Genomic DNA, 23021 nt, shown 5'->3' with positions numbered 1-23021 from the left:
TGGCTATCAGTGATGTGCTATTAAACCTGCCCATCATCTGCCCATCACTTTTTTACCGTGCAAATAACTGTCCTAGCTATGTCTCAGCTATTTAACATCAGAATCAATATTCATTTTCTGCTGTATACAAAGTATACAAAGTCTATGTGGTGTTGAAGTGCATGTATTAGCTCAGGAATCATGCACAGGTGACTTTAGACCCCGCAAGAACCAGCGAGTGAACACACATTTAAAATAGGAAAATACAGTTTCAATACTGCAGCTGTTTTCAGAGCAGTTTCACTACTATAGCTTTGCTCATTCATTTAACATAACCATGCCTTTGTTTTATCTGTGTTCATGTTAATGCATCAGCTTTCATCTTAACTAACAAGAAAAAAGTGACCAACACATTCTCTGAAAACTATGACATTTTCACTTACCAAATTCAAAAATGTTTACTCAAGAGAAAGGGCTGCAGGGTAATAGTTGGTTTGCATCAATGCTAGCTCTTAAAGGGCAAAAGTGTAACAAAGACAGGGGTAGCCGTGCAGACACAGGTTAAACCACAGTCTCCATCCTTCCGCCGTTAACCTCACATCACATGACTTTCTATAAACTGCCAAGATACTTACGATGTACAGTTACACCAAATGTCTTTCACAGGAGAGGTTCTGAGCTGTAATATGGCATCATGCTATCTATTCAGGAGGCTTTTGGCCTGCCATGATGATATTGATGGACAAGAGAAGAAGGAAGAGGGTAAGAACTCAAGCTAATCTGATATTAAATGTGGCAAATATAACAGTCTAGGCTCAACTGGTTTTAAAACAGCAATTATTGCTCATTGTGTTAAATTGGCTCTAATAATGATTTTTTTTTTTTTAGTTTGCAGTTCAGCTATAGAATCAATATCTAGCCCAAAAAGCAATAAGCATGTGTAAACCCTTGTTGTTTAAAAAAGAAACACATGTTTAGCAAGGAGATTTAGACGAATATCTTTAGGATACTTCTGTTTCTCGTTAGCCTGGCGTCTCATGAAAAACACAGGTGTATTTTAAATCACAGGTTCTCATTTTTTGCTCGTTGATGAACAAGAAACGTTTTCCACCACCCGTTTCCAGACAAGCCCCGCCTTTCTGCACAATGCTCGATTAGGTATTGGCGATTTCGCGCTATCATTCAAATCCTGGCCAATCCCGATGCAAAGGTTGTGGCTTTTACGAAATACAGGCGCGGAAAAAAGGCTTCCTGTGACACTTTCCAGGCAGCAGTGAGTTTTTTGGAGTCTGACCAGTGTTCATAGGAAGGTGCTGGCTTAGTCGCCGGTTCTCCCATCCCCTCCCATCACCCGGGGGGGGGGGGGTCAGTCAGTATGCATAAAAGAGGGAAGGAGACGAGCACTGACATTAAACTCACACGGTAAGTACCACAGCACAGCTGTATCAGAGTCAGCAGCCTTGATTTAAATATATAGTACATGTGCTTTGGGGTTTCTATGTCTGTGTCTCTAATGTTTGTGCATCAGTTATTTGCACTAATTTTCTGGGGTTTTTTTTTTTTTTTTCATTTTAGCTCACTCCATATTTTAGGTGCTTACAAATAACACTAATAATATTTTATTAAAAATTTTACATTTTTAGCTGAGATCAAATCATTGCCACAGTATGGATATTTATTTTTTATTTGCACTAAAATGACGTTTTCTGTGTTCAGTGAATGTAATGTGTTAACCCTTTTTGTAGCTCTTTGTAACTGTTCTCATTTCTTTCTTTCTATCTCCAAGAGAAGATGACTGCTGAATCATCATCCACCACAGATCGAGCTGTCTCCTCCTCCAAATCCAAGTTTCCAAAATTTCGAAAAGTAAACCTACCATTCTTCAAAAAGAATGTGCAGAATAATGACCTCCCGTCCAAAGGTGAGACATCTAAGACCACTTGTGTAGCTCCTCATCAAATCAAGATGACAGCAGTCCACACATACCATATTGTCACTGACACGGCAAAACTTTGTATCTCAATTTTTGCTGTTTTTCACTTTTTGACATAATTGAAATCTGGCAGCTGTTTTTTACATTGTATTATAATGGAAGCTGAATGGAACTACAGAAATCCTCCTAAATAACTGACAATAAGGTCTTTTACACTGACTTGCCAATTTGCCAACAAAAAGTTTTTTGCGTGACAGAAACAATACATATTGTTTACAATACATATTTGTGTTATTACTGTTGTTTGTTGATGTGAGTATTTTGTGCAAGTCATATGAGGGTTCATGTTGTCCTGCTGTCCCCTCAGAGACTCCACTGACATTCAAACAGAACCTAAAAGAGCAGCGCTTTGCGGCAGCAGCAAGGCAGCTGATAACCCGAGAGGAGCGTCTGTTTTCTGTGAAAAACGATGGGGTGGGATCCAGCAAGCGCCTGCTGGAGGAAGAGGAAGATGATGAAGAACATCTGAAGAAAGACTTTGAAGACCTTTTGGAGGAGGTATGGTCCACAGTGAAGAATTCCTTCAAGGTCCAAACGGAGGAAGAGAAAGAGGCACTAACGCAGGCAGTTCTGGTCATACAGCAAGAGGATGAGCAGGACAGAAGATGGCAGGGGGTTTCAGAAAAAGAGCGACCTCAGTGGAGACCTCGGTGCTGCAGGAGGACGCATGACTCCCGGCTTCAGGATATGGTCGAGCAGCGAATGGATGAGGCGAAGCCAGACTCAAGCGTTACCATTCAGTCTTCGATTCAGAAGGAGATCATAGGCAAAGGTAAACAACTTAAGGAGGACCTGCTACACGTGGCAAAGCATGTGAGGAGCTGTTACCCTGGAGAGAACGTGTGCCAACTTTATGCCACATTATACCATCAGGCTTTTAGTGCCAAACTCAGCGAAATCGCGGATTATGGACTGAGCGACAATGATTGCAAACATGTACTGCAGTGGGTGAATATACATTACCCCAGGTAAGGCAGGAACATGTTGTTGGCTTTGGTATACTGTATTTATTGTATAATCATAAATAAAGACTGAGCTGTACTCATGCTTTTATGTGCATTTCTGCAGTATTCTGGGGCGTGAAGAGTTCACTGGGTTGATCACATATAAAGAATTTGAGACACTGCTGCCGGAAAACATACTTGAGTCCATGGAGGAGCAGTTTCTGATACAAAAAGAGGTATATGAGATTCAAAATCTAATTATATATTATTCACTAATTGTCCACAGTTTATGAGATGTTTTGACTTGCATGTGTTGTGACCTTCATCCATTCTTTCCTGTGTTCGTCTTTCTAGAATGAGCTGCAGACATGGTTCCAGAATATTTTAAAACAGGAGAAAAGGGATCCTGAATTGAGAGATGGATGCTACTTCAGCACCTTGGCCATTGATGTGATTGAGGTACTACTGAATATACAATCAAATGCAGTGCAATATGATAAAAGAGTGCGTCAATGTGTGATATTCTGAATTTAAATATGCAGTCTTTTTCCTCTGTTTCTCTCTTTCAGTGTATCCACGGTGCTGTTACATCAGCACAGAAAGTGCTGGGCTCTCGCTCGAAGCTTGAGAGGATCACAGAGATGATTAAAGGATTCCTCTTTGAGTGAGTCACTATTTCTCACAACCAGGTTTCAGATATGTCCTACATCACAGTCCATTCATGCCTTATATTTTTAGGCCACAGTCAAACTTGCTGTGTTCATCATGATTCTAACTTCTTCATCTTTTCAGTTACCAGGCTTTCCTAGAGAATATTGCTGAGGACAACCAGGCAAACACAGATGCTATACTGAAGGCCAACCTTTTCTGTATCAGACAGTTCAGGTGAGCTGGTGGAAAAGTTTTTTTTCAGTTTGAAAAAATACATTTTAGATGACGCCCATGTAAGACTTGTTGTTTTTTCTGCAGAGAAAGCATAACAAAGCACCAGGAACTCTTCCCTGCACATATCAGGACTGAGTGTATGGGTTTGCTGAATAGCATAAGAGAAAATTGCCATGGCTATTTCACCAAGCCTATACATAGTTTTCTCAAGGTAACACTGATCTAACAAACCAAGTGTGTTATTAAATGTATGCTCTGACACAATTTTGATTAATTTCTGGTTTTTTTTCACAAATTCCTTTTTTCACCCTTTTGTGTTTACTTACACTACAGCTGCTAAAAATCAAGTTTCAGATTTTAGTTTTGAATTCTGTTATTAAATGTTGTGTTTGTGCTTCACAGGTGAAGTATGCCAAACTGGGTACGCGAGAGTGGCTTAAACACAGTGAAGATGTGTGTGCTGAGCTGCTTGACGGAGTAAAGGATCACATTTCAGATCTAACAAAACTGGATAAAACCTGCCTTAAGGTAAAGAGTGTATAGATGGATATACTGTTTTGCTTGTTTTTGTACTGTGGCATATATTTGGAGTGGACTGTTGGAGTCTAAAAAATGATTGATTGACAGGATCTGCTTAGTCAGCTTCATAAAGAAGTGCTGACGGAGTATGTAAGGAAAATGATGAAGAGGAAGATCAAGCTTAAAGATGAGAAGAAACAAGAACAGGCAGCTGAAGCATTACGGGACAACAGCCAGAAAATCCATGCTCTGTTCACAGATGCTGTAAGTATATTTTATATATATATATATATATATATATATAAAATATATATATATATATATTGTGTTTTTGGTTGTTTGTTTGTTTTGTTTTGTCTCATTATATAACTTTTTTTTACAGGGGTCAAACATGGATGACCTCAGAGAGATCCTTCCAAAACTGGCTGACCTCCTCACCCTTAAAGATCCACAGTTTATTACATTAGATTTAGTGGATCTATCGCGACGATACCCAGACTTCAGGTACACTTCTTTCCAAATTATTTAAGAGCACATTTTTCTTATAGCACATTCCTGTGAATTACAGCTTTTGCACATTTGTAACAAGCTGGTCTGATCTTTGGTCTTCACAGTGAAGCCCACGTCTGTGCCTGGCTATATCTTAAGTCAAACCTCTCTACCTCAGACCTGAAACAAATCAAAAAGACTTTCTCAGATTTCCGAGAGCCAGACACACAGGACACCGATGACCAGGACCAGGATCCACTCTACTCAAGCAGGAATTTCTTCTCGAAAGTGCCCGTGAAATAGTGCTGCTTAATACTGCAGAACCTTTCTCATCCTGAAATATTGGATCCCACCTTGTTAAGCTTTATCTGAAGCGTTTGAAAACTCTCTGTGTTTCTCAATGTGTTTAAATTTTTCCGTGAATGTAAAATTTGTAAATGAATAAATATTTTTACATTATGTTTTTGTGTCTTTGGATTTTTATGTCTTAGGGTGATGGGGTCATCCTAATGTTAAATATAGATCTTACTTTCCCATTATCACTCTAAAATAAAATTCCAGTTTATAAACATTCCCATCCTGCTTTAAATCGACTGGATTCTATTGTGCTGAACAATGAACTGACCAGACATTGACACTTGTTTTAACACCTTTCTAATCCGTTTTGGTGTATGGCCATAAACTGATGGGAAAAGGCCCAAATTTCAAGAAGGTGACTGAAAATCGGAAGTTAGAGCACATGGGAGTTTCCTTTGCAACTACAGTTCCAGCTGTTAAAAGCAAGACAATGATATCGAAGTACACTTCTCTTGTACTGTGAAATGCTTGGCCGGTAGTGCAGAGGCCTACTGTAGGCCCATACAATCACAGGAAACACCAATGAAGTTTTCCGACATACAACACCACTTCCAACAGGATACATTCAACATTCAACAAAAAACAACTTCAAGTGACAAATCAGTGTGTGCGGGGTGGTGTTACAAAACAAGAGTTCCTCAGTTAGCTAGCTGACTTAAGCCAAAGGTCAAACGTATGAAATAGCAGACGTAAGGGATGCCTCTCAATTTGGGCTTACCTTACCCTGTTCAGTCACAAGTGGTGCTTTGTGAAATGCTCCAATTTTCAGAGTCATAATTAGCCTACGACTTAGAAAGCCCCTAAAGATTATAAGCAGGCTATAGGGCTACAGCTCAGGACATTTTTAGTAGCTCTGGGTCTTTTGGAAGGATAAAAACACATGTTCAGATCCATTAATGATGTTCAATAATTTAACAGCAAAATAAATTATTAAACGTCTCCTCGCTAAGATCTTGTAGGCTTGAGGCTGAATGATGGTAGAGTTACATTCAGATCGTACAGCACCTTTTAAGAACTTCAGCTTTAAATTATGCTTGAGGTGAGTTTGCTTGCTTACTCATGGTGCATCTTTTGGTTATGGGTGGGGCTTACTATACATTAGCATTCAACAGGCCACCTGTTGCCATTGTGGTATTTATACCACTTTTTAGCTTTATGATTCTGAATTCTGTTTCTAATTGAAAGCCACATAAGAGTCTGTGTTGTTTCTAAATGTTTTCTGTGGGAACGAGTTGCAATGCTTGCTACTTTGCAACAACTTTTAAAACCCAGAAAATGGTCATATGTTCATATTGTCATAAAAGAAATGCCCTCCTCCTATAGATTGTCAGTTATCAGACGGACGCAAAAATAAAAAAGTAGCTTTTAATAAGACAGGCGAAACCAGTAAACATGCAGGCAAGGGTCAAAACCAGCATGAACCATAACAAAGACATCAAAATAAAAACACTAACCAAAACAGACATAAAAACAGACAAGATCAAATGCCAGCACAAAACACCACAATGCCAAAGGGTCAGGTCAAAACCGCAGGCAAACAAAGAAACCCGCTCAGCATCTCTAGAAAACCAGTGACAGTACTTCATCACAACCAAGCCAAACTGATGGCTATATAAAGGGACAGGTAATGAGACAAACACGGTAAAGGAATGGCTTAATGTAGTGCTGCTAATGTATGCTATTACTCATTTCAAAACATGGCTTCTCTGAGCTGGCAGCTGAAATAAGAAATACCATGGACAATTTAGCAAGTCAGGACAGTTTCAGTTATTTAAATGTAACAGTTTAGGCTATCATTATTCCTCAAAAACATATATTTTAACTATATATGTATTTAATTTTAATAAATAAATTTATTTAAAGCTTACTTCCTCAGGTTTGGCTTTTTGGCACATACACAGAGTTTTTGAGTTTTCTTTCTGATTTGTCATTAGCTCTAGTCTGGGGTACTTCTGTTCGTTTTTGTGGGAGCAGAGGTTGGAGAGAAGAGATAGTAAAAGCCAGTCGACCACCTTTTCACTCTGTCATGCACCTCTTTTGAGCTCCCCATCCATTGACATTGACCTAGAAAAAGCCACAGTCACAAGGCCTGGCTCATGTAGCAACCTGTTTTCAGATAACAGGTCTAGAGTAGAAGTGCTGCTCTCCAGTGCTACAAGTATCAACAGTATCATTTTCTCCTGAAGTAACTGTTACATTTTGTCATGTCATATATTTAGCTAGAGCCTAGTAGGCTTTCGCCAGGGTGCTGAGTGTATATGCATTTTGTGGGTATAACTGAGACTGTGGGTATAACATGTACTAAACACTTATTCTTCAGCTATGTTCAAATATATACAGATTTCCATTCTGAGGCACTTTTAATGATTGCAAGTGGACAGTGCTAAATGCAGGTGAGATGTGGGAGAAGTGTCAGTGAGAAGTGTGAGAAGTGTGAGAAGTGAGAGAAGTGAGAAGTGTCATCTGATCATTCAAACTATTTTCAAGGACAGTGGCCAGGGACACATTTATAGTGTGAACACAAAAGCATCCTGATGCATCAGGATCTAGGATTGAAGTCTACACTTCAGTTGCTTCATCTCACATCAGTTGCTTCATCACAAATCCACTGAAATGATGTTCAGAGGTGAAATGATAAAAATTGTGTCGCTGTTCAACTACCTATGCACCCGACTATATGTCAGTGATTTATGATGAGGTCCTTGGCCAAGACTACAACACAGTTTTGATTTAAAATGATCTTTGACAATATAATGTAGCCCAATACTGCCTTTAATGTGTGCCAGGAAAACATATCCTTTGGGGAGGTAAGTGAAATTCCTGTTGTATTTAGTGTTAAATGCAGGTGTGCAAATGTGTGTCAGTGACATCAGTCATTTGATCATTCAAACCATCTTCAGAGGTGGTTTTGTTCTACATTTAGCACAGATACTGCTGCCCTCAACTGGTCATTACTGCAAATAAACCCTTTCATCTCATTATCCAAACTGTAAACTCATTCGTTGTTTACACAGCAAGATATGTACACATCATTTTTCCATGTTTGTCACACTGATTGGCTTTATACCCTCATACAAAATATACCATAAGACAAGAACAGCAGAAAACCCAAATCAGTTTTAAATAATGATTTATTGTCAGAAATAAGTAATTGCCCTATATTTGCCCTGACCGCTTCCTCTAACTGCAGACTTACCGCTAGCCCACTCTGCTTTGTAACATTGTTTTAATTCAGTCACATTAGAGGGCTTTCAACCACACACTGCCTGTTTAACTTCTGGCACAGCATCACAGTGGGGCTTAACTTAGGCTGGAGTCACTCGGCCACTCCAAAAAACAGATTTTCTTCAGTGTATTTGCACTGAAGCTTCAGACCAAAAACCAGACAAGGGTTTCTAGTAAAGAACAGAATTCATGGTTTCTGCAGTTGCAGTTGCTCTACACCATCACACTACCGCCTCCATGTTTGACTGTTGGCATAATGTTCTTATGATGGAATGCTGTGTTAACCTTCAATCAGATGAAACGAGATCCTGTCTTCTGAAAAGTTCTCATCAGTTATTCCAAAAGGCTTTGGGGTCATTAAGGTATTATTTGGCAAACAGGAGAATAAGCTTTATGGTCCTTTTAGTCAGCAGTGGTATTTGCCCACTCTTTTCATAATAGTGGAATCATAAATGAATGAAATTATTTAAAAGTTATAATATACAGAATACAAAGTTTACATTTCATTAAAGTTGAAAAATGGCCTCTGTACAAGCTATATGTAAAATACAACTTTTCACTGTGTTCACTTAAGTGGAAAGCTAAATTCAAAAATATGTCTCTACCTCCAGCATTTCAAAAGCAACAGCTTGATTATTTAGTTATGCATAATAAGCTAAACGTGTCAATACCAAATCAATGAAGAATGCCTTACTATCTATTAGTTGTGAGGCAATGTTTTCCTGCATTGCATGTCAGTTATCCATCATTTTCTCTTAAATGTACGGTTCCTGAATATTTTTCTGTTTTCTGTTTATTTTATGTCTCAATACAAACTTTCTAATAGTATATACTTTCTAATAGCTAAAACATTGTTCTAAATGTAAGACTATGCTTGGCCTAATCCAAAGGGAATAAAGAGAAGTGTCCCACCCACTTCATACTAGCAGTCCTGTACTTTCCCCAAGGCTTTCTTTCGTCATCATTCCAATGCAGAATTCCCCCCACTTCCCTTGTTTAAGGAGTGGAAACCAGTTTAAGATAAAAGACAATGTCAGAATCAATATAAGTTGGTTGGCACTTATTTAAAAAAAAGTTGTCCAGCAGGTCTCATACCTCGCTGCTGTGGACAAAAACAGCTAATTGGTACAGTTTGAGAAAGTATGAGGAATAGCTTAAGATATCACACATGAATGTTCTTCGCACAAACCTGGGCTTTGACAAAGCAATCCCAAAATCAGTCAGTCCACAAAAGTCAAGTTTGCACCAAGGTTTTACACAGGTGTCCTGATGCTAATGTAGTTAGGACATTCATAACCACCAGATGTGCAAGACTGTGCATACTACATGCCTTAATCATCCCAAGTAATTCAAGTCAAGTATGAGATGCTAACCCGGAGGCTGTAAGGTATCCATTATTTGATACAAATGGCTCTTTAAAAACAAACCTTTAAATTAGTAAAACCTCTACAGCAAATGATGAGGGTTATCTAGCCCTTACAATGTTTGTATGAAACCAGTAGCAGTTATTTTATGGTAGTGTGGTAGAGTGCAGCTCCAGTGCAAACCTAAAGAAACTTCAGACACCAAACATGTCATGATTGACATCTGGAGTAAAGGGAAAATTGTGTAAATTTGATATTTGGCTAAAGAATGCGTACTTTAAAATACTATAGTCATGTGTTTCACTGGTAAATATGATAAATTATTTCTGTTAGAAATTGGACATAAATGGGTCAAGCCCATGTCAGGGAGACACAATGTCAAAAGATGCAATGTAATTTATTTTTATTTTTAATATAAGCAACAACAACAACAAAAAAAAAAATTAAAAATTTTAAAAAAATGCTGACAAGGTGTACAGGACGCAGTCTGGCTGTATCAAAGTACAGTACATAGACACTGATCTGTTATACACGTACATACATCTGTTATGATCCACTGGGTCAGACAATGAGGGAGAACACTCGCAGGGGATGGACCAAGGCGAGAGAGTTTATTAACTCAAACAGGGAAGAAAACAAGGGAAAAGCAGCAACAGATTAACAGGGTTAACGATAAACAAAAGACAAACGTGACAGCCAAACTGGGCAAACCAAAGAGCACACCTGTGGCTGGTGAGGGACGAGGGCTCGGCTAGCATGCCAGGGCTAGACAGGTCCCTAGACAGAGGAGGTTTAGCTGACATTAGCAGAGGCCGCTGGAGAGCCCAACGGATAATGCCAGCACTACGAGACACCAGATCCAACCCAGTGTTGACCTGAGATAACCAGAGGTACTAAGAGTTAACAGCAGTCAACTAAAGTCCATTCTCGGCCCTGGCTGTTTGCGCTAGCCCTCCTTAAATGCACCAGCCCACAGGTGTAACACATCAACAGAACGTGAAGACAAACACAGTGACTCAAACTGAACAGTGAAGCCAGAACAAAACATGACTGTCAACATAAAATCCCTCAACATCAATCAGGACAACTGTGTTAACAGGTGTTTTAATGACATTGAAGCACTTTAATTACCTGTGTGTGTTTCTGTACTTGAAATAAAAACAATGCACTCTCACAAAACTGTGAGAACATGAGAACAGTCCATATACCAGTCAGAAAATGCCAGTGTTTTAGTGTGTCACCCCAGGAGTGGTTGTAGTTCAGTAGAATAGGCCTATCCTAATTAGGTGCATCCTTTAAACACTGGTATTGCTACAGTACCATTAACAGAAATGTATATGTATTATATATATTTAACTTTTTAATAAATATATTTAAAAAATAACTGGAATGTCAGTGACGGGAGTAATAAAAAAATCCACAGCTGTTGTAAACAATCTTACATTGTGCTACTTTACAGAATGAATCAGAGTATGCCTCTGCAATAGTGAGATCAGGAGAGCAGTTAGTGGAGCAGTTGTTGGTTAACGTAAACTAATCTACCACCCTCCTGTCTAACAGGACAGGACTGTCACATTTAAATGTCTAACCAACGTTAGCTTATTGTCGTTGTGTGATTAACTGTGGGCAGCACAGATTGGGCAGCGACAGGCTTAATCCCTCGTAGACCTGTAGTATTGGTAGTCTTTTACAAATGCGTTCCTATTAACTTAATACACTGCCCCACTTTACTGCTCCACTTTAAGGAAATGTCTACTATCAGTGGAATCTTCAAGAAACATAATAGCAAAAACAAATCAGAAAATGTGAGAAACTGTGTGAATTAAGTAACAAAAAAAAGACTCTTAATGCATTCTGAATAAATCATACATTTCACTGTATGACCATGTATTCACTACTCAGAATTCAGCAATTACTTTCAGTCATGGCCTTGGCCCATGGCCCAAGTTTTCTGGTAACAGTGTCATCAGACAGAGCCATAAAAAAAGCACATCAGTGTGTGGTCTGAAATGTGTTTGATTACTGATTAGATCTCTTTAAACCTAATATATATATGAATAAGGTTGCTGCGATCATGTGCAGCAGAGACAGCAGCACCACAACTTCAGGCGGGGTGTGGTGTGCCCTTCATTTTGACATGCCTCCTGACTCACATCCAGTATTTCCCACTGTTGCAACCTTGACAATCCCTTTTTCCATTTCAGCAGGGCAGGTAGGTGCTTCTTGCTGCAAGATTTTAAAGACAGAGTATCTCTAAATAAAGGGCATTTAAATAACTAAAAAGCAATGACTATCACTTAGTCTTTTGTATTTTGATATGAGTGTGTCAGTAGGTGTGAAACTGAGTTTACCTCTCCACAGGGAAGTCTCTGTACAGGGCTGCACAGATAAGCTTCAGACTGTCTACATCAACACAACCCAAAATCTCACTCATCTTCAGCAGAAACCTTTTCTGACCATCATCACTGGTACCCTGCTTAACATAGACAGGCAAAGGCATTCACTTTACATTAGTTTACACTATACACTACAGTTGCTTAAATTATAAATTGCATTGGGATTTCCTTTCTCCACCTAATGTAGCAGAATATAGCACTGGAACAATCAACCTATATGATCATCCTATGCTCCTCTATGTTATACTTACTAAAATTCTTTCCAATTAATGATATAATGATTAAATATAATTACAATTTTATTTAATCACATAATTAAATTTGAGTCTGCACTCTCAGTTTGGGTTGTAAAGTCAATTTCAACTAAAAATCCACCAGTGGCTGAAACAAGTTTGCTGTTGCTGCTATCTTGACTTTTAAAAGCAGCTGCTATTAACACAGTGTTCATCTGAGATTTTCAGAAACTTTTGAATTTGTATGCATAAAACCTGTTTAAAGCAGCACATACTGTATGCTTGAGGAAATAGTAATTCATGTGCAGGTCTCACCAGTTTTGTGAAGATAGAGTGGAAAAGCTCTGCATCTTTCATCATCCGCTCATCTATATCACCCCATCTTCTTTCCAACTGTCTGCACTTCCTCTGCATCAGACATTGCAGGTAAGCTCTGGTTACACTCTGGTAGACTGCATTCACAATGTGCTACAGAACAGAAAAGGAGTTGGGAAGTGAGTCCAGTAAAATGAAGGCAAAGCAACCATAGTTGACTTATGAGAGTCTGGTGCATGTAAGTGACATACTGTGACATAACTCGCAAGAACTGTCCTCTCCTCTTTCAGAAAGAAATCATTTGCATGGCTGTGAAATGTGGCAAAAACCCAAGACCATCCTTGCTAGACTAAAGGCTAACGATGGCCACTGCTACTGCTACTGCTCAGAGAAAAGCCACTGCAGGCCTACTCTAGTTGAATAGATCTCTTCTGCTAGCTAACCTAACATCGCACTGAGAGGACACAGAGAGAACAGCAACACTATATAGTGACCCTTGGAAATAGGTAAAAAAAAAAATAATCTCAATGTTTTTGTTGCAGTGCTGCAACAAAACTATGCCACAGTATGTGAGGCAATGCTACGCTACATGTGGGTTCCATGTGAGGCATCATGGTGACCTAAACCAGACGATCATGGCCGAGCTTATTATATGATTTTTGAGCCCACTGTAAAAGGAAAAACAGCTTGTTTCATGTTTGTTAACATGCTTGTAAATAGATATGAAGTGCATAATGACATGAACAGAGAGATCTGGGCAGTTTATGGCCCAAACAAAGTCAAATATGTTACTGGTGTACATACCTGTTTCGTTTCTTCTCCTTGCTCCTGTTGGGATAGAGGAGCAAACATCTTTTGGATAAGATCCAGTAGTTTGTGTAAGTGGACATCCTTTTCCTTGAAATACTTGTTTAGGTGGTCCTAAAAGTTACAGCAATTTACAGGGAAATTTTCTGGTTATTCGCGATGACAGTGGTCTCCACTACATTTTATATGATTTTCACATGAGGAAATGAAAAATAATACACAGGAGTTGAGACACACCTCAGCTAGGCCTGACAGCCACTTCTGTATATTAACTAAAACCTGAGCTTCCATGTTCTCTAACATCAGGAGGGTGGATGAGTCTTTGTCATTGTTTGAATCCACAATGGTCAGAGCGTAAGACCTGCAGTAGGAAAACCTTGATGAATAAAAGGTCAGGTGCACACGCAACCCAACACATTACACGTAGATCATGCAAATGTGTATTCTTGTTAATAAAGAGACATTTACATTTAAAAGTAAAAACTGTATCCTGCATCACAGGAGTGCTGTATTCTTTATGTCAATAACTGCTGTGTTCACACATGTCATAAGCTGACTACGTATTACTCATGTCATTGCATGTTAAAATATTTCTGAACCTTATCCTCACCACACACAATCAGTCCCCAGTGATGTGTTCTTTTTACACAGCTGGAATGACAGTAATGTCAGAATGACAGTCTATTGGCTTGACTTGAAAAGTCAAACCTAAAAACCTGAAACTATAAAATTTAAAGGCCGCCTACAAAACTCACCGCAGGTGCCTACAGGTGCCTGTTACCCTGAAGAGATGCAGTAAATGTGTTTCATCAGGCTTCTGCACCTCCAGACATTTTTTCTCTGCAGTCACATACCTGATAGGACACATCTGTTGTTAAAGAGAGCATTTCATACTATACACATTCAAAACACACAACTTAAGTAGCCCAAGTGCTGTCCTGTAACGAACACACAATCATCCTGTTTTTTTTTTACCTCTGAACAAAACTGTGGAGTTCATCACAGCAAACTCTTTGAACAGCTGTCATCAGGATGTGGCTGGTTGGTTTGGTCCACAGAACTGCAGCATTCAGACACTGGAGAGAAACAGAATACTAGAAATGTATCCGAAATCAATTCTACATCCTAAATAATTTGGGAGTCTATGGATAAAAAAAAAATTTCCCCCCCTTTTTAGTACCTGTACAACATCTACATGGACTTTAATGAGGTCCTCCTCGTTGTTATTATCACAATGAGTTTCATTGTACTGCAGGATCCTCTGTAGTGTTGTGGAGAGGTGGTCCTGAATGAGTGTAAGGACCTTCTGCTTTGACTTTTCTAACCATCCAGACAGCAACAGAGGGTCAGACACTCTAAGAAACCCATCCTGGACATTGGGGATTCCTTTTAAATCGTGACTGAAATAAAATGAAACAAATTGTGATGCAGTGTGAGTCAATTACAGCGCAGATCTTAATTAAATCTGTGTCTCCAAAATGAAAAACTTCACAGAAAAAAAACTACAAAGCAATTATTCTTAATTATCAATGCAAATATTTTTTAATATAAATGTTATTAGTTAAACTATTTGATATATGTAATATAAATTATCAGTACAATAGACAATAGGATTTTTTTGCCTACCTTAAGTATGTCTGCTTCACCCACTCTACAAGGAGGAGAGCTTCTTTCACTGATGAACTTCTGTCTATTAACAAGTCCAACACAACGAACAGGTGGCAATTATAGCTGTCAACCAGGTAACTCAGCAGTCTAGCATCCTCCAACACATGAACTAAGCCAATCATCTTCCTACACAGTAAACTTCTAACATTCCTCAGGTATTCCTCTGTCTCTAGCTGGGAATCCCCAAGCCCCTCTGGTGGTGGGGTGGGAAATTGTTTCTCTACAGACATTTCCACTCTCTTCAGGTACTGTCTCAACCAGTTTTCAGGGTAGTTGCCCTCCTTTCCCTCGGGTGTGACACCGTTTAGCTTTGCCCAATGTTTGACTTGCTCGGCAGCTTCGTACAGCTCCTGGGACCTTAAATCTCCTAGAAGAACATCTTGGAGAATGGAGAGGACCTTCTGTGCAAGTTTCTCAGGGTCTGTTTCAGGCTGGTCTGTACTATGCAAGCAGTTTTTTGTTGTGTAATCTGTTGGTGAATAAAAGCAGATTTTTGTGTATGAATGTTTATGTCATCTGAGACATCACACTGCATTCTCAGAAAAACTTGGTACAGTTTGGTTTTCTGCAGCAAAATGTTCTGCAGCAAAATTCCAACATAACATGCAGGTAAAGCAGGTATGGTTATCTATTTGTATTACATTACATTATTATATTACTTTATTATAAAAGCTACAGCTCAACCACTCATTTCAGATAAGTAAAGGAATGCCTTACCAGCCACATGGTCATGTTCCTCTGCAGAGCTCACTAGAGGTTTTCTGCTGTCTTCTTTGGTCCAGCTTCTTCTCTTTACAGTATGATTAAGTGTTTTTTTCAAAAACTTTGCCATGATCCTGTTTTTGCTTCCTTTGTCACCAAATCCACCTTTCAATCTAAAGGCACTTCTAATGACAGCCTGAGGTATATAAAGCTTAGCTGGTATCCTTAAATCACTCACAGACCCACACTGACTCCCATTATCCAGGGAGCCCTTTTTTTATAGGCTTTGTCGGGGATTCCCACTAAGGTAGTAATGTCCTGCCCCCTCCAGGGCACCTCCAGCAGCAGTACAGTACTTTCCCTTTTCATTCTGCTTTCCAGTGCTAAATTCCCCAAACTTTCCTTGTTTTTTTTTTTTTTTTAAAGGTTTCTCAGATGAAAGGCTTTGGTGCATTTAATTGAGAACATATCTCAGTGTAGTTTTACTCGAATCTCCCGACCCTTTTACCAGACAACCACTTGCAATACATTTCAAGTAGGATTATAGGAAGATTTAGGCTGTGTAGGATTTTATAAATTTTATATTTATGCATTGGAGGAAGAATTACTGACCAAACATCCAACTGGAGCCCACATCAGTGTTATTTGGAAAGGAATAGATTCTGTTGTATAATACTACTGTCTTAAAGTGGTGAGCCCTTTAGTAACTTCTGAAATGACAGGGGGGTAAAAGGCCACAAGTAGGCCAGAGCATTTCGCCTACATAATTGAAATCGTTGTTGCGCAGTTGTGGGGAAGCGTGAAATCGTACACGCAGACGTGTTCATAGAGGACACAATCGTGAGTGACATTGACAAGGGCCACTCAGACGTGCAGGATTGGCCACGGCGAAGGGATCGTGTCCAATGGGAGAGCGCGAAAGGCCCTATGGGCGGGACGACGAGCCATATTCACTATCAGGTTGGGTTTTGGCATTACGGCTCGTCTTCTGCCATTGCGTAGAGGAGCAGGAAGGTTCTAGAGAGGTGAGAACACGAGCGATTGGAAAAATAACCCCAAAGGGAATTCGCATTTACTCTCAAATGATTTCGGGGCGTATCTTTTTCATCGTAATCCAACGTTTTTAAAATATTACAGAGCAGCTGTCGTGCCGTTTGCAGCTAGACAGCTAATGTTAGCTCAGTAAATGGCGTGGTATGCAGTTCCCCTGCTGATTGGGCAGCTCGCTGTTCTGGATCAGAGCAGTCTCTACAAATAGCATATGGTTGCTGACTAGATGACACTTTTTTTTCCTGTGCCTTGTCTTTGCAGATCCTCGTCGTTGGACTCCGAGGTACCGATCAGCGCCCTGGAGGTTTGACCGTGTGTGCGGTTGTGTTACTTTCTTGATTCGCGACCTAGCAGCTCCAGCCAGCTCAACCATCAAACTTCACTGCGCCGTTGGACGACTAGCGTTGTGTTTATGTCTTTATTTTACGGAAACGGTGAGTTAGCCAGTCGCGCTGTTCGGATGACAGATGCCAGATGTCGTAGTTCACTAACTGTAGGAGGGTGTGTGTGTGTGTGTGTGTGTGTGTGTGTGTGTGTGTGTCTGTCGTTGTGTTAAGGTGGCGCTAACGTACCCCTTTAACGTTACTCTATCGTGTGCTAGCTAACTTGGCGCAGGATGTTAGGCTGGCTCGCCGTTAGCTTTAAGGGTGTGAATGAAGTGGATCTTCTAACTTGGGTCAAAATGGCGTCATGGCATGCCTTGCGTAAACACACACACACACACACACAAACACACACTTTCTGCTGCCTAGTTAGCGTTAGCTCGGTTAGCTAGCGTTAGCAGTGACGCACTCTGCACCACATCGGAAAAATGCTCGAGTCAGGTGACCGCTTCCGGTGGGTTATCGCCCGTTTGACTCATTCGTTGATTCTTTAATGAACTGGTCACTCTTGCTTTGCTTTCTGACCGATCGGGTCTTAAAAGTGGTTTTGTACACATTTACATAACCAGCCTGACAGGTTGTCGTGGTGGGTGTAGAGTGACCCTAGACTGCTGCCCTTTTCAGACGGAAGAGCGAGCTGGAAAGGACTAGGACCGGTAGTGCTAACGCAACCAACAACGACATACGCAAGACACGCCGTCTCTCATTGATCTGTTCCTTTATCTTGATTCCAGGCTTACCCCAGCTTTAGTTTAGGTCCAAGTCTTTTGATCCCTTTCTCAGTGCCCTTTCAGTTGATTGGACGCAGTCATGAACGTATAGGTCAGAACCAGATCCATGACAGCTGATACCACAGTTTACACTAAAAGACCAGTTTAAACTAGAAGTGTGTTTTATGGTGTACTCCTCATGATCTTATAAATCTTATTCATTTTTCTCCTATTTTCCCCCCTCAGAGCTGTTGCGCAGCTGTTGGAACGCGAGCGGTGTAAACCTAGACCACGAGCAAGGAACTTGCAGCCACTGTGGCAAAATCTTTTTCATGTCAGAGACCGAGCACGCTTGCAGTCGTTTATGTCATCCCTTCTTCTCCAGACAGAAGATACCCAAAAATCCCCATCCAAGATCTTCTTATCTTGCTGATAGTGCTGCAAGCCACTCAAAATGTCTGTCAACGTCAACCGCAATGTGTCGGACCAGTTCTACCGCTACAAGATGCCCCGTCTGATTGCAAAGGTACTAAAATCCATTAACGGTTTCCTCGCCATCTGAGAACTGCTGTGAGGAAAACAATTAAGGACAGTTCGAAACTTGTGCTTCATTTTAATTCATTTTGTCCACCAGGTGGAAGGCAAAGGAAATGGAATCAAGACAGTCATTGTCAACATGGTTGATGTTGCAAAGGCATTGAACCGGCCTCCAACATGTACGTTAAACGTTAATCTGTGTGTGGGTCCCTCTCTCTCCCTCCCTCCCCTTCAAATTCTTTTGGATTTGCATATATGGCTAATGTGGATGGAATAAGTAGAGGCATACAGTGTACAGAATCTTTTTTTTTTTTTTTTTTTTTTTTTTTTTTTTTTTTGTCCTTCTAATTTTAAAATTAAAGGTTAAAATTAAGGCAGTGGGAAACTTGACACATTTGGTGTCACAGTACAGCAGTTGCGAAACTCAGATGCTGATGTTGAAGCAGCCTTTCTGATTCTTTTAATACTAAATGACTTTTTGTTTTTTTTTGTTTTGTTTTTAGTGAAATTAATATTTCCAACCAATCTGTCCAAGTCTTAGAAGCTATGTTTGTTTCTTTCTTTAGATCCAACCAAGTTTTTTGGCTGTGAGTTGGGGGCGCAGACCCAGTTTGACTCGAAGAATGACCGCTACATAGTGAACGGCTCCCATGAGGCCAACAAACTACAGGACATGCTGGATGGATTCATCCGCAAGTTTGTGCTATGCCCAGAGTGTGATAATCCCGAGACTGACCTAGTAAGTTGGATTAGTGGCCTAGAGGAGATGTGCAAGTGAAAGATTAAAGATTTTCAACTTTCTTTTCATTATTGCAGAGTAATTCACACAATTAATGTTCTTGAGATTTTGTTTTTGTTGTCTTGTTGTAAAGTTTTGTTTTGGTGTTTTTCAGCATGTTAATCCAAAGAAACAGACCATTGGAAACTCTTGTAAAGCCTGTGGGTACCGGGGCATGCTAGACACTCGCCACAAACTTTGCACATTCATCCTTAAAAATCCACCAGGTGAGTTTCTAGCAGTGCTGATTTTTCTATTAGCTGGACTAATGTCAGTATAAGAAATGATTAATCAAATAATTCATTTGAAACCTGTTTTCTTTCTTTTTTTTTTTTTTTTTTTTTAATGTGATTGATTTTTGTTGTCTTTGAACATAGAAAGTGAAAGTGGGTCTGTGAAAAAAGAGAAGGAAAAGAAGAACCGAAAGAAGGACAAGGAAAATGGTTCAGGCAGTGGTGATGGTGGGAACCATAATGAAATTGATGCGCCAGATGCAGTTGTAAGAGCTTTTGTCTACATAAATATTATATATAATATGATCTGACTGTATATATGTGTGTGTGTGTGTGTGTTTTTTTTATTTTTTTTATTTTTTTTTTTTTATTTATTATTTTTTTTTATGGCAATTTGTGATCAGCCATCAGCTTTTAACACTATTGAAATGTTCTCGTATAGTCTGCCTTAAATGACGCTCCTAATTTGCGCTTATTAAAATCATGTAAAATAAGATAAATCCCCTTTTTAAACCCCTATCTTGCAAAAAATTGAGAACCAGCAACCTAGTTTTCTGTACCTTTTTGGTATGTGTTCTCCCTCATCAGTTGAGTAGTTCAGTAATTTCACAACTGTATCTGGGTTTAGCATGGAGATGACGATGATGAGGACTGGGCAGAAGAGACCACTGAAGAGGCCCAGCGTCGGCGAATGGAGGAGATCAGTGACCATGCTAAGAATCTGACTCTCAGTGAAGACCTGGAGAAGACCCTGGAGGAGAGAGTCAACATGTTTTACAACTTTGTGAAAGTATGCTACATGTGTTTCTACCCCTTTGGGTTCTGATGAGCAGTCTGAATTTGTTAATCTTTCATTATTGCCTCATTGCTTAAGAATTATTATGCAATTTGATTTTTCGGTTTGAAAGCGAAGAAATTGTGATATTATGATCCAGTGTGATTCAATCTCTTTCACGGTCCTGCATAATTTGACCTGTAAGAGTACAAGCCTATTTTGTTGTCTTTGTTTTTGTTTTGTTTTTTTAGCAAAAGAAAGAAAGCAGAGCGATAGACTCTGCAGATAAGGAGATTCTGGCTGAGGCAGAACGTCTAGATGTGAGGGCCATGGGACCGCTCATTCTGAGCGAACTGCTGTTCAATGAAAACATCAGAGACCAGATCAAAAAATACAAACGCCACTTTCTACGTGTAAGTTGCTACAACTTCGATAGTGGAATCAACCAGCCAGTTGAACCCTTCTCAAGCATTTAATTTCTGCCTTTGCCATGAAAAAATAAAGTGGGAGATTAAAGGTTCAATGTTATGTTTGTGTGTATACAGAATGTAAAGTAAACTGCTTATTTACTTACTGGTTTAATGGTTAATTTCACAAACTTAGGCTTACCTGCAGAATCAGTGAAATACATTCCACCTTTGTCTCTCTTGTGCAGTTCTGCCATAATGATAAGAAGGCTCAGAAATATCTAATGGGTGGCTTTGAGTGTGTGGTGAAGTTGCACCAAACTCAGCTTCTGCCTAGAGTTCCAATCATACTCAAGGATCTGTATGATGCTGACCTTCTGGAGGAGGATGTCATTCTCACCTGGGCTGAAAAGGTATGAGTGTATTTCCTGCATAAACGGGACCATAAAGAGATTTAAAAAACAAACTACAGCCTTTTACTTTGCTATACATTGGAAATTTGCCACCAATTTCTGATCATGCTTTGAGGTGGCCATGCAGTGACTTTTTTTCTCTTCAATCCTTCATTTAGGTGTCTAAGAAGTATGTCTCCAAAGAACTGGCCAAGGAAATCCATGCCAAGGCTGCTCCTTTTGTCAAATGGCTGAAGGAAGCAGAGGAGGAGAGTGAGGGAAGTGAAGAGGAAGAGGAGGAAGATGATGAGAATGTTGAGGTAAACCAGTTCAGATTGTGTTGGGGTTTTAGGTTTTTATAAATAAAACTATATAAAACTCTTTTACCTGTACTGTGGCACACAGACTGTGAGAGGTTTGAAAAGGGAGAATGTGTTTTGGGCACACACAGCCAGCCACTACCTTACACCCTTAAGTACCAAATCTGGACAGTATTACAGGGCTAATGCAAAAGTTAAACAGTGGGTTTATTCATGCATTTATTTATTTTAGAAAGCTGAACAGTCAGCTGGTGTAAACCTAAACTATGTAGCTCTGCAGGCAGGTTTGTTAATGTGGCTGAATGAAACCTTTCCTATTTGAAATGTGGACTATTTTTGTAGCTCTGCGCAAGAAGTGGTGTAGGTCTAACATGTACCAACTGCACTTGAATTAGGCTTTGATTTACAACCGTTTAAAGTTAGGGGGAAAATGAGTAAGGTTTCTGAAAGGTTTTTCTTTTTCTCATTTCACTGTTTCTCCGGTCTTGTCTTTCAGCCCCTTTTAACTGTTCATCTTTCTTGTCTTTCAGGTTGTGTACTCTTCCTCAGCCCGTGAGCTAAAAGTGGAGACTGTTCAGTCAGAGAAAACCGAGGAGGAGGATGACCTTGACATTGATGCCATTTAGTGAAGGAGAGAGAGCGAGAGCAGAGGGGGAAAACACACTGGCAGCCAATTTAGAACTTTCCCCACTCCTCTCCAATGTTAAAATTGATCAATGGCCTCTTGTTGTGCCCTTTCTTCTTTTCCACATCTTTCCACTAGTTTACTCTATCCTTGCTAATGAGGCATGGTTTAACACGGCGCTTTCATTGTCTTGCTGCTGCTGCTGAACTACTATGTAATGTTTAAGCTCTGTATTGAGAATTCTATTGTGGGTTTGACTTCTTTCATTTACTTAAACTGCACAGTTGTTTTGTGATTGTTATAATTTCTTTCAGTTATTGAATAAAATGTCTCTTTTCACTTGCATCATCGGGATTGTTGGTTACAAATCTTTTGCTGTGTTTATGAACACAATCGTGGATGATCATGTTGCTTCTGTATAACCTTAACCGCAGTGTAAGCAAAGCAGGATTGAGATCTGTCAAACAAGACTTTGTCTTGCAGTAATGCAAACCTGCCAGATTTGCTGTACATCTTGACACTGGAGGCTGGATTAAGTAAAGACCACATGATCATAATACACAATAGGATGCCTGAAAAATCCATCTATTATGGAGACCCACTAGCATCTTTAGTTTAATATTTACAGATTAAAATGTGGTTTACCTAAGGACATGAACAGGTTTAAACTTAAGTATTTATGTATTTACATATTAATATTTTTAGCCAATGAAGGGTATACAGTATCATCAGTTGTGTTGGCACTCTCTGGCCTTTAGGTGTCAATGTTTGACTATGAGAAATGTTTTTTTGCATGTATGGCTATGGAATATGGAAGTTTCATAAAGTATCCTTGCCTTACTGATATCTTAAGACGTTTGAGTGAAAAAGTTTGGAATTTGGATTTATTTGAAAAACGTGGGGGGGGGGACTAACTTTGGTAGACAAAAATGGAT

At 39.6% G+C, this 23021-nt stretch overlaps 2 protein-coding genes and 1 long non-coding RNA gene across 4 annotated transcripts; 2 read left to right on the top strand and 1 right to left on the bottom strand.

The window, feature by feature from the left end:
- The first annotated feature begins 650 nt into the window (after positions 1-650).
- Positions 651-5268, top strand: tnfaip2b (tumor necrosis factor, alpha-induced protein 2b). Of its 2 annotated transcripts, none has more exons than XM_072676911.1 (12): positions 651-741; positions 1766-1900; positions 2280-2940; positions 3041-3152; positions 3271-3375; positions 3486-3580; positions 3709-3801; positions 3886-4012; positions 4204-4329; positions 4429-4584; positions 4703-4824; positions 4935-5268. In XM_072676911.1, exons 1-12 carry the CDS (start codon positions 666-668, stop codon positions 5110-5112), a joined length of 1986 nt encoding a protein of 661 aa, XP_072533012.1. In that variant the 5' UTR covers positions 651-665; the 3' UTR covers positions 5113-5268. The 2 variants fall into 2 exon arrangements, with proteins under 2 accessions (XP_072533012.1, XP_072533013.1); XM_072676912.1 differs by having other exon boundaries at positions 669-741; positions 1771-1900.
- An 8241-nt stretch (positions 5269-13509) lies between these two features.
- Positions 13510-14330, bottom strand: LOC140554096 (uncharacterized). The gene is made up of 3 exons (XR_011979592.1): positions 14262-14330; positions 13744-13867; positions 13510-13620 (listed from the first exon to the last, which is right to left on the bottom strand). It is a non-coding gene; the product is annotated as an uncharacterized lncRNA (long non-coding RNA).
- A 2489-nt stretch (positions 14331-16819) lies between these two features.
- LOC140554682 (eukaryotic translation initiation factor 5-like) lies at positions 16820-22431 on the top strand. Its single transcript, XM_072677942.1, has 12 exons — positions 16820-16901; positions 17188-17360; positions 18266-18545; positions 18654-18735; positions 19123-19295; positions 19450-19561; positions 19712-19833; positions 20196-20357; positions 20594-20755; positions 20998-21162; positions 21321-21461; positions 21992-22431. Exons 3-12 carry the CDS (start codon positions 18474-18476, stop codon positions 22085-22087), a joined length of 1287 nt encoding a protein of 428 aa, XP_072534043.1. The 5' UTR covers positions 16820-16901; positions 17188-17360; positions 18266-18473; the 3' UTR covers positions 22088-22431.
- Positions 22432-23021: the final 590 nt, after the last annotated feature.

Source organism: Salminus brasiliensis, chromosome 4, assembly GCF_030463535.1.
Source record: "Salminus brasiliensis chromosome 4, fSalBra1.hap2, whole genome shotgun sequence".
Taxonomy (NCBI): Eukaryota; Metazoa; Chordata; class Actinopteri; order Characiformes; family Bryconidae; genus Salminus; species Salminus brasiliensis.
This window is presented reverse-complemented; position numbering and strand designations above follow the sequence as displayed.

Excerpts from the sequence above, each read along its gene's own strand:
- tnfaip2b (XM_072676911.1), top strand. The coding sequence starts at position 666 with ATGGCATCATGCTATCTATTCAGGAGGCTTTTGGCCTGCCATGATGAT. Across the intron at positions 3,581-3,708 it reads ATTAAAGGATTCCTCTTTGA|TTACCAGGCTTTCCTAGAGA; the intron begins GTGAGTCACTAT and ends TCATCTTTTCAG. Across the intron at positions 4,585-4,702 it reads ATGCTCTGTTCACAGATGCT|GGGTCAAACATGGATGACCT; the intron begins GTAAGTATATTT and ends TTTTTTTTACAG.
- LOC140554682 (XM_072677942.1), top strand. The coding sequence starts at position 18,474 with ATGTCTGTCAACGTCAACCGCAATGTGTCGGACCAGTTCTACCGCTAC. Across the intron at positions 18,546-18,653 it reads TGCCCCGTCTGATTGCAAAG|GTGGAAGGCAAAGGAAATGG; the intron begins GTACTAAAATCC and ends TTTGTCCACCAG. Across the intron at positions 19,834-20,195 it reads TTGATGCGCCAGATGCAGTT|CATGGAGATGACGATGATGA; the intron begins GTAAGAGCTTTT and ends ATCTGGGTTTAG.